The sequence below is a fragment of the Loxodonta africana genome, chromosome 22, assembly GCF_030014295.1.
Source record: "Loxodonta africana isolate mLoxAfr1 chromosome 22, mLoxAfr1.hap2, whole genome shotgun sequence".
Classification (NCBI taxonomy): domain Eukaryota; kingdom Metazoa; phylum Chordata; class Mammalia; order Proboscidea; family Elephantidae; genus Loxodonta; species Loxodonta africana.
In genome coordinates, this window is record NC_087363.1 from 14,160,830 (window position 1) to 14,171,776 (window position 10,947).

The window sequence follows — 10,947 nt, forward strand, 5'->3', positions numbered from 1 at the left end:
TTTCTCAAAGGCATCATAAGCACTCTGCTTATCCTTTCCTTGCTCCATTTTTAACCCTCTAGTTGCGTTAGGGACCATTTAATCAGAAATCATTTTAGCACTGTAATAAAAAAAGCTCTGTTAAAGGGCAGATTATATACCATAATGATTTTCATACTTCTTTTTATAAAAAAGGTATCTGGAGACTGAACAGGTACATGCATACTCAGGGTGGAGGACCAAACACGGAGGCATCTGCTAAAGCACAAAACTTCCTTCCTGGTCCTCAATGCTTCAAATAAATACAAATACTAAAAAAAAAAAAAAAAAAATCAGTCTCTTCCATCTCCTAGAAAGTCCGTTTCCAGGAGCTTCTCCCAGGGCTGGAGCTCAGTCATCTGTCTTCCGGGCCAGTCTACAGAAAGTCCAATTGTGCTCCACTGTGTTCTCATTGGCCCGCTCACTCATGTGATGCACGCGGGTGTTGCGAATCGTGAAACCTTGCTTTGTGATGTATTCCATCAGGTGCACTCGGAGAGAAACTTCCTGGTGGTAATCACAGGGTCCAAAAGTAAAGGACACCTGGCAGTCTCTGGTGTCCATCATGTGCTTGTTCCACTTGGTAAAATAGTTTGAGATGCCTTCTAGTAAGGAGTGGACCTTGGTGGTGATGGTTAACTGAGTTATGATGACAGCCACGGGATTAGAGTACTTCGAAAGCTTCCGGGTACTGGATAACTCCACAACTTCTTCAAAAGTATCCATAGGATACAAAGGCTTAGGGTCATTGAGACACTGAATCAAGGGCTCAATCTGATAAAAATCTGCTTCCTTTCGAAGCAGATCAAATTCCTTAAAATCCAGGGGTAAGGTCAACTCTGAAGTTCTTAAGAAGTTGAGGACATATCGGAAAAGAGGTCCATCTCGATCGATGAAGTAATTGCCTTGAGGGTCTCGAGCTGTGGGGAAGTCCCCCCCAAACATAGCTCCAAGCATGGAATCTGGATAACGAGTCAATGTGGTGAGAGACGTTGTATACAAGTGTCCACCTACATTTAACGTGACTGGGTCAGTCATCTGAAATTTTTTAAAAAACGATCAGTCATCTGAAAATATTTTTTAAATCCTAACTTTGACAAATTAAGAAAATTAATAGTAATGAGTAAAGTAAAAGATTTCTCCAGGTTATAATGTATTTAGCAATCCTGGTGGCGTAGTAGTTAAGTACCACAGCTGCTAACCAAAAGGTCAGCAGTTCGAATCCACCAGGTGTTCCTTGGAAACTCTATGGGGCAGTTCTACTCTGTCCTATAGGGTCGCTATGAGTCGGAATCGACTCGACAGCAACAGATTTGGTTTTTTGGATAATGCTAGTAATGAAATAGCTTTACTTCAGTGATAAACCCACCCAGACAACGGGATCGAACAACTCTTTCAATTTGGGGAAAAAAAAGGCTAAATCCAATTCTTTAAAGACTTACTCAAAGAAAGGAGGTATGTACTTCCAGAGTCATTTAATTTCAGGCCCAGTATCTAAAGAGAAAGGAGCCCTGGTGGTGCAGTAGTTAAGCACTCATTTGCTAACCGAAAGGTAGCAGTTTGAACCTACCAGCTGCTCTGCAGAAAAATGTGGCAGTCTGCTTCCATAAAGATTTACGACCTTGGAAACCCTATGGGGCAGTTCTACTCTGTCCTATAGGGTCGCTATGAGTCAGAATCGACTCGATGGCAATGGGTACCTAGACAGAAGTTTTCAGGTCAGTAGATTACAGGAAGGGAAAAACCAAAAACCCAAACCAAACCCATTGCCCTTAACCACTACACCACGAAGGCTAAAATACACTCATTTTTTTTAACTCAATTTAACATACGCTAGAATAAAAATGATCTGGTAATAGAAAAACACCCACTTTCAACATTTGTTTTTCCCCCTCAAAAAAGTGAGGAAAATCAAAATTTATTTTAAAATCAAAATTTGTCAGGCCTGATAGAAAAATTCAGGAACGGTTAATGGTGACCGTTGAACGACGTGATAAACATTTAGCATCACCTAACTGTACACGTGAATACTGTTAAAATGGCAAGGGTTTTATTATCTACTTATCACAATTAAAAAAAGGAAAAAAATTGTCAGGCCTAATCTAGATAACTCTGTCATGGAAATAATATATCTGAATACTTATATCCTAGCTGCAAAACCATCATACGCCCAAGGCTAACGGAAGCTTTCAAATCTTGTAAGCTCATAGAACATTCGCTTTTGAAACTTTTAGTGTTGCGACCTAGCCTTTAATTTTGAGAAGCAGTCTTTAAATAACATATACTTAAGGTTTTAAAATACATATTTAAGGAAAAAAAAATAGAGACAGGCAGACAGGCTTTAGGTACTAGGCAAATAAAATATTTCTTACCAAAGGGATAGGAAACACACAGACAGAAAAAAGTGCAAGTGGGAAAAGAGGCCCCTTCTCAACTGTTAATCTTCCTAAACACAAGAAAACATCCTCTGTCCCCTCACCTTCTGTTATTGTTGTGTGCCATCGAGTTGATTCTGACCCTTTCAACAGTCACTATTCCACGAAGGATTGTTTTAAGAGCAATATACTTTAAAGACCAAAAATGCATGCTACCTTCCAAATAAAAAGCTACCTGGAGAATTCATATTCAGTTTACGTAAGTATACCAGAAAAAAAAAAAAGCACCTTAAATATACATCTAAAGTAATTAGACGAGTGGGGTTACTCAAATTAATAATTTTCATATGAATTAGCTATATCTGAAACTACATAAGGAGAAAAAGATAAACAAGAATAATTTGCCAGCCTTCAAAATGCATCTGTGAGGGTGACTTACCATATAGCCCCAGTCTCCATTATCCATCTGCTCCAGCACTGTGTCACTGGGAGCCCAGGTTCCAGGGAAGCTTCAGAAGGAAAAAAAAAGACATGTGATAGCATGTGTAATCATGAAAACAAGAGCAGAAAGGTTTTTCCACCCAACAGAGTGAGCCAAACACCGGAAAACCACTTATCTTTGCTCATCCGAAACCTTCTCTAGGGCAAAGATCCGGGGAAGAAAGCCTTCCCCCAGGGCTTTCTACCTGGTCTTCACTCTTACCACAAGGACCTCAAGCCCATCCTGAACATCTAGCTAAGAAGTTGACAGTCTTTACGAAGACCCATCCTATGCACAGAAGAGGAGGAGGCGCCTAGGAAATAAACCAGTCATTCAAATTCTACCTATTTTCTCTCAAAATACAATTTTTAGGATAACCCTGGTGGCATAGCGGTTAAGTGCTACGGCTGCTAACCGAAGGGATGGCAGTTCAAATCCCCCAGGTGCTCCTTGGAAACTCCATGGGACAGTTCTACTCTGTCCTATAGGGTCGCTGTAAGTCTGAATTGACTCGACAGCATTGGGTTTGGTTTTTTTTTTTTTTTTTATATATAGGGTTGTTATGAGTCGGAATCGACTCGACGGCAGTGGGTTTGGTTGGGTTTTGGTACGGGAGAACGGGAGCCCTGGTGGCACAGTGGTTAAGAGCTCAGGCTGCTGACCAAAAGGTCAAAAGCTGAAATCTACCAGCCGCTCCTTGGTAGCCCTATGGGGCAAGTTCTACTCTGTCCTATAGGGTTGCTATGAGTTGGAATTGACTCGACGGTGTACAACAACATAGGAGAATATTATGATTAAGTCTATAATCCTATCCCGGTACAAACCTATAATGCCAAGGTCCATATGAAAAAGGTCATTTAAGAGAAAGGGAAATGTTTCCATTAGCATTTCAGTCATAGAAACTAAACATCTCAGTAAAGATGTTCAAAATCATAAACCTCCCAAGGCGACATTATCATTTTCTAGGAGGAATACATCAAAATAGAATTTTTTGTAACATAAAAAATTCTACTTTCAATAACGATGTATTTCACTTTGTACAATAATTAAAACAAACAGAAAACACTTGAAATGCCAAACCACTGGAGCACAATTTGGGGCAGAAACAACCTGGCAGATGTGGTTGAGAGTTGCCGGCTGGCACTTACTGGAGAGCCTGCCTGGAGACGCTGATAAACACCCAGGTACTAATGATGCCAGTCTGAATTTATTTTTATCGACAATTCAAAAGCACTTAAACAGTTTCTCAGCTACTGAATTGCTTTAGTCAGTTCCCTCTCACACACTACATCTCCCAAATCAACGTGCAATGCAAACTGCAGAGCAAATTTCAAAAGCTCTGGCAAGAGATGGTAAGAAACACGGACTTCTCGGTACTCATCCAGGAGAAGCATTTGCTTTTTTAACATGGTCTCTGAAAAGCTCTACTTTTCCCACTTTTAGAGGAATCTGGCACACAATTCCCAGAACAGGCCCTGGCTAAAGGAGATCACAAAGGCTCTTTCTCAAAAGGTCACTCAGGCATGTAGAGAACATTTGCATAGCACAGCAGGGGCTGAAATCAGAGCCTGCAGCAGCTATTTCTCCACCTTGCAAATTCTTCAAAGCAAACAAGCTAAAACGTGGACCAGACGGTGTGGAGTCAGTTTTTGTTCTCCACACCAGACAGACGGTGTGGAGTCAGTTTTTGTTCTCCACCAGGCTACTGGATACTGATAGGCTTCTATGTGCTACAGGGTGAGAAATGGAACAAATGTCAAATCCAGGGCTGTTGCCACAGCCTGTCAGTCCTCTGACCTGCTTCAGAAACAGTGTCTGAAGTAAACGGAACCAAGAAACAGGTTTAACCCATTTGTCTCGCAAGCATCTGATTGAGTTACCGATACGAAACAGATCCATGACTGAGTGATTTGAAATGCCAGCCCTTCAAAAGTTCGGGTAAAATGCTGGTCTCTGGCATACTCCCATCACCTAAAATATTCATCCTGGATGGCCTCAATAATAATTCATGCAACCAACATTTACCGTAGGTCAACTATGAGAGAGAAAAAAAGCCTAGAAGAAAGATGGATGCGCAGAAATAGGGAAGGGACAATGCTTGCCCTCACAAAGCTTTCGATCCACGGAGAAAGACAACATGCAACAACTGAAGTACAGAATTCAAAAGTGCTATACAACAGAAAGGGAGCCCCGGTGGCGCACTGGTTAAGAGCTCTGCTGCTAACCAAAAGGTCGGCAGCCAAATCCATCAGCCGCTCCCTGGAAACCCCATGGGGCAGTTCTACTCTGTCCTGTAGGGTCGCTAGGAGTTGGAATCAACTCAACGGCAACAGGTTTGGTTTTTGGTTTTTATACAATTAATAGAGGAGCCCTGGAACGCAGTGGTTAAAGCGCTCGGCTACTAACTGAAAGGTCAACAGCTACTTCATAGGAGAAAGATGTGGAAGTCTGTTTCCATATTTATAGCCTTGGAAACCTATGGGGTAGTTCGACTCTGTCCTATAGGGTCACTATGAGTCAGAGTCAACTCGCCTGCAGTGGGTTTGGGGTCATACAATAGATGGAGCAGCAGAGGCCTGTGGGAGGAAAGAGGAAGAAAATTCCAAAGGAGAAAATGGAGAAAGAGCTCGCTCAGTTGAGTCCCAAACAGAAGTTCGGACAACCTGAGAAAGGATTCTGGAATGAAGAAACCATTTAAGTATGGACAGGGGCAGCATTGCTTTTTTCCCCACGTCTCTGCTATAGTAAGCATAACATGAGCATGGATTACTAGGAAATAGAACAGACTGACTTGCTCAAGGCCCCACAGCTGGAAGTAACTGAACAAGAACCTGGGTTTTCTGACTCCTAGACTAGATCTTTCTGTAAGTCCCCTCATGGGGTAGAAACTGAAAGCTGAAAATCCAAGAAACAAGAAGTTGAAAGGGTCAACTTTAGATTCCCTACAGCCATCTATTAACACCTAAAAAAAACCCAATGCCCTCGAGTAGATTCCGACTCATTAACCTATCCACCCTAAACCAAAAACAAAAAACCCAGTGCCATCGAGTCAATTCCAACTCATTGCAACCCTATAGGACAAAGAAGAACTGCCCCATAGAGTTTCCAAGGAGTGCCTGGCAGATTCGAACTGCCGACCCTTTGGTTAGCAGCCGTAGCACTTGACCACTACACCACAAGGGTTTCCTATCTACCTATCCACCCTAAAACCAAAAGCAGGGATTTATTTACAAATTTATCAGTAACTCAGTCTATGTGAGTAGTCATAATAGGTTTATAAAAATTTCCCCAAGGCTAAGAAATGGCAGGAGCCTACTAACTAATGTGATTGATGGCTGTGGTCCTTTGTATTAAGTGACATAAAGAACTCCGGCCCATGAACATCTGATTGGTTAAATGGAAATGAAAGACCAAAGACAGGGGAAAAAAAAAAAAAAACAGACACCATCAATGTTACAACTCTTGTACAAGACCTATTAATCCTTTTTTTTTTTCTTTTCTACTGCTTAATCAAAACAAGATAACTTCTCGAGCAGTCACAAAAAGAAAAATAGATGATGACCCTAAATCTACTCCACAGCAAAAGGCAAGGTTCCGGAAAAAAGATGTAATGAAACCTCAAGCTTTATAATTTAGGAAAGCAATTATGGAGTCTATATAAGTCCATGTTTCTTAAAAAACACCGAAAAGACTCCCTAGGTTTGTGTATGAGATATATTAAAATACACTTATTAACAATGACTAAACTGTACAAAAAACAAATTGCTCACTAAAGACCCATTAAGGAAAAAAAATAGTATTGATTGGTTTAAATTGTATTTCAACTTACAGAAACAAACAAACCAAAAAAAAAGCAGAAAGATTCCTGGTTATCCAGTAGCTGGGTAACCAGTCTCTGAATTGATGACTATTGGGAACAGCTCAACAGACAGCTCCGATGAGTGAAATAGAACATAATTCAAAAGGGTTTCCGGAACCGCTTCAGTCTTTCATACTAAATCATTTTCCGGAGCTGCTAACAATTAGAAAATGATTCATTTGCTCTTCCTCTTCTCTCTCTTCTGGCACAGTCTCCAGTGGAGGGCTTAATGAGAAGTCAAATGAACACAAGAGGCAACAGACGGAAGATCTTGAAGTGGGCATCAAACGGGCCTGTTTTACTTGGTGATGGCAAAGAAAATTCTATTGAAAATTTGCCAGGAATGAAGATTAAGACGGTAACAATGAAAAAAAATTTTCCTTTATAGTGACTTTCCTTACTAAAGATCTTTTTAAAACACAGTGAATGCAACTAAGCACAAAGGATTATAAAGTTCAAAGAAAGGCTTCTGACCCTGAAAAAATCAGCTCACCTGAAAAGATCTGTGCCTGCAATTCTGACCTGCGGTGCAAATAAAAATTCCTGTGGAAACGACCCGCTGGCCTTTCCCCAGGAACGTTAAGTGGCACTGAAAGTTTGAACTTTGTAAGTTAATTATGACTACAGAACTTCTGACAGAGTAAATGTTAGCAGGTAATTAAGGAAAACACATAGTGCAGAGTGTAAAAGCAATTCTGAAAAATTTATAAAGTAGCAAATTTGAAGAATGCACAATTCAACATGTTGATAACTTAGACAATAACCTAAGAATCCCTAAATGCCATTCTCCTCATCCCTGCAGAATTGCAATGACCGGCTTTATGGTTATGAACAGCTAATTTAACACAAATATTTTGGGTTTATCATTTGTGCTATAGACTCAGAATTCCCTAGGGCAAAAGTCCTACTCCTACGTTAACAACTTCTTCCTTACAACAGACATCTCCAAATGTGAATAAATAATAATAAAAACTCCTAGCTACCACCTTCCCAAGTTTCCAGAGGTCCTTTCAAAGCCTTTCTATTAAACTCCCGGGTCTGGCATTCAGAATAGAAGACTAAGACAAGTTCTCTCCCATCTATACATACTTCAATTACCTTTGTGTTGAGTTTCTCTGTTCTTGAAAGGTGGGAGTTTGAAAGTGAAACACTTTTTATAGTAACTAGTTCAGCGACATCTAAAGGAGTCTTTGGGGCTAACATTCACACAGGCCAGCTCGAGTAGCCAGAAGCACAAGGAGAATGTGATTAGAGTGTTAAGTTATCCATAGCCATACCACTGCAGAAATGGATATTTTTCTAAAACGAATTCATTTTTCTCTCTCCTCTATCAACCCTGTGGTCTAGAAGAAAGCAGCTCTAGATAAAAAAAAAAAGTGGCCTTAATACTAGATAGCTGAGCCACCCCAGTCACAGAATCATAAAATTCCCTACTCTAAGTTTCTTCGAGATGAAGAAGCAGGATAATATCGACTTCCTAAAAGGAATTACACCATGTTAGGCACAACCACAAAGGCAAAAACTGACCTACAAGGTAACCAACAGATCAGGATCCGCATTACCCTGCAAGGTGAACACAGAAGCAAGAGAACTGGACTTACCAGCAGAGACCTGTATTTCAATAGTGCCCCATTACTAATTATGAGACGCTAGGTAAATCACTGTCTACACGCACCTTCTTCTTTAGGGAAATGGAGAAAATAAGTGAGATCATTAATACAAAGGCACTTGTAAACAGGTAAGTATTATACAAGTGGAAAAATACTAGTGGCAGTAGCATCAACTAATTTTCTGTGGTAAATTGAGAAATCAGAGAGTGTGAACACAAGTAACTTAGAGCATTTACACGGAAACAACAAATACGGAGGAAAACGCTTCTTAATCTGTTTTCCGTCGCCACTAGGTCCTTCTTTTCCCCAGAGGTCCAGAAAAGAGAACCACCAGTAAGGAGGAGGATCCAGCTTCTGCAGAGACCACCAGACAGACGTCTGAGCTCTGATGATGGCAGGAACTTCTCTAAAGCATGACTCAGGATTATCTCTGAGGGAAAGCCAGATCGAAATAATGTGTGCATTCCAATTCAAATAAACCCCAAATATCAAAATCCAAAAGACACGAGAGAGACGCAGAGAAGGATTCACCCTAGGATTTCTGTCGCTAGTAATGCTTCGCTGAAAATGTCATTTATGAAAATCCTAACCTTACACAATTGAGGAACGGCACCCATGGCCACGCTGACCACTCGATCCTTGATATACATCGGGTTACACAAACTGAAGTAGTGGTTGGGGCTGATGTTTTCAACCAAAGAGCCAATTCCCCCAATCTGCCAACCCTGACTACAAAAAGATTATTTTCCTTTCTACACCTTCGCTCATCTGGAAACGTCTCAATCTTGGGCTCAGGTCTGCGCTAAATGCTGTTCCTAACTTCTTTCCTATCACTGAATCATTCGTGTCATGCATTTGTGACACAAGAAATGAACATGCCAGGAGGGATGGGAATGGCTAGGTGACCCCAAACATTCTTCATCAAACCAGGCTACCCCAAACCTCTTCTATCACGAAGTCCTAAAACTGTGTTCTAGAGCCGGTAGACTTGAACAGAACCCTAACTTCAGAGAAATATCCAAATAGGATCTGTCACGCTTCGTCTTCCCAGTCCTACCCCCAGACCCAGACCCCGCTACCGTCAGCCTGGCGGGCGGTTCGGGGGCTCCCGATTACCACGGCCATTTGTCACCCGTGACATCAAGCCTTGAAACACGCCAGACCCGCAAATCTGGGCACAGAGGGCTCAGCGGCACACCTGGGTGTCTCCGGGGCAGAAAATTCCCGAAGCCTGGGCTCCTACGCCTTAAAGTGGGGCAAGCGCCGGCTAATAGCCACTCCCCGCAAAGCCATCACCCCGAGCAAACGCGCCGGGTCCCCGCCGCCCCGCAGGCGAAGCCCCAGCCGACCCCGGTCCCGACGTGGGGCGGGCGATGCTCCGGGCCGGGTGGGGGCCGCACAGCACCGCGGGGACCCCGGGCCCGCCGAGACCCAGGCCCGGCCGCTCGGCCGCGGGCAGCCCCTCCGTGCGCTCGCGCCGGCCCCGGGGCGCGCGGCCAAGCTCCCCGCGGTGCCCTCTGCGCCGCCCGCCATCGCCCGGCTCCGGACGCCCCCGCCCAGATTCTCCTCAGCCCGCTCCCGGCAGCTCCCGCGGGCTTCCCCTCAAGCCGGCCTTCCCGAGCCCCAGCCCCTCAGGCCCCGTGCCCGCCCCACTCACTGCGCGGCGGCGGCGGCCGGGCCGGGAGACGCCGGCGGCCCGAGAGCGCGAGCGCAGGGACGAGCGAGCCCGCGCCCGGCGGCGGCAGCGGCGGCGGCAGAGGGGACGACTGAGCCCGCACCCGGAGTTGCGGCACTAGCCGCCCGGCGCGGGCGGCGCCTCCCGAGCCGAGCCGCCTCGAGCGCGGGCGCCCCCCAGCGGCGGCAGTGCGCGGGAAGCCCGAGACCCGGGGGCCTGAGTTGCTCAGCCGGGCAGGGCCTAGGCGGCTGGGTCAGGCCGGCTCCGCCGCAGCCTCAAAGCCCCGCCCCGCAGCCCCATGGCTCCGCCCCATAGCCCAGAGGACCCGCCCCGCCCCGCCCCGCCCCGCCCCGCCCCGCCCCGCCCCGCCCCGCGGGCAGTCGGGGCTCTGCCCATCCTCAGGACGGCCATTGACGGAGATTTGGTGGCTCCACGGCTGTTTCTCCTCAGTCGCTCCGTGAACATTTATAAGCCCCTGGCCATGGTGGCCTGGTGGTGAAGAGCTACAGCTGCTAACCAAAAGGTCGGCAGTTCGAAGCCACCAGGCGCTCCCTGGATACTCTATGAGGCAGTTCCACTCTGTCCTATAGAGTCTCTATGAGTAGGACTCGACGGCAACGGGTTTGGTTTGGTTTCGGACCATGTGCAAAACCTGGGGGTTAGAGGGGGGACCGACCACCAAGACAGAGGTGGATCCTAGCGAGGGGAGAATGCAGACAAGACTGAAGGAAACAGAGAGTAAGCAAAATCATGACAAGTTATGGTAAGTGATAGGAGGGGTGTGATCAGAGGCCTTAGATGAAAAATAAGGGGAAGGGCCCGCTGCTTCACATGCAGTGGCCAAGGAAGACATGGATGCCCAGATCTGTGGTGAGCCCCTCCTGGCCCTGACCTCCAGGGGGAGGCCACCCTTACTCAAGCAGCTTCTG

The 10,947-nt window shown here is 45.0% G+C and overlaps 1 protein-coding gene across 3 annotated transcripts; it reads right to left on the reverse strand.

The window, feature by feature from the left end:
• Positions 1-22: 22 nt before the first annotated feature.
• KCTD6 (potassium channel tetramerization domain containing 6) lies at positions 23-10,055 on the reverse strand. Of its 3 annotated transcripts, none has more exons than XM_064274305.1 (3): positions 10,001-10,055; positions 2,833-2,902; positions 23-1,056 (listed from the first exon to the last, which is right to left on the reverse strand). In XM_064274305.1, the coding sequence occupies exons 2-3, from the start codon at positions 2,857-2,859 to the stop codon at positions 370-372; spliced, it is 714 nt and encodes a 237-aa protein (XP_064130375.1). In that variant the 5' UTR covers positions 2,860-2,902; positions 10,001-10,055; the 3' UTR covers positions 23-369. The 3 variants fall into 3 exon arrangements, with proteins under 3 accessions (XP_064130375.1, XP_064130376.1, XP_023403342.1); XM_064274306.1 differs by lacking the exon at positions 10,001-10,055 and adding an exon at positions 7,832-9,711; XM_023547574.2 differs by lacking the exon at positions 10,001-10,055 and adding an exon at positions 7,227-9,711.
• Between the last annotated feature and the right edge of the window lie 892 nt (positions 10,056-10,947).

Bases quoted from the DNA above. Each gene is read 5' to 3' on its own strand.
- KCTD6 (XM_064274305.1), bottom strand. From the start codon at position 2,859: ATGGATAATGGAGACTGGGGCTATATG. The intron at 1,057-2,832 runs GTAAGTCACCCT...AAAAAATTTCAG, and splicing joins ATGGAGACTGGGGCTATATG to ATGACTGACCCAGTCACGTT.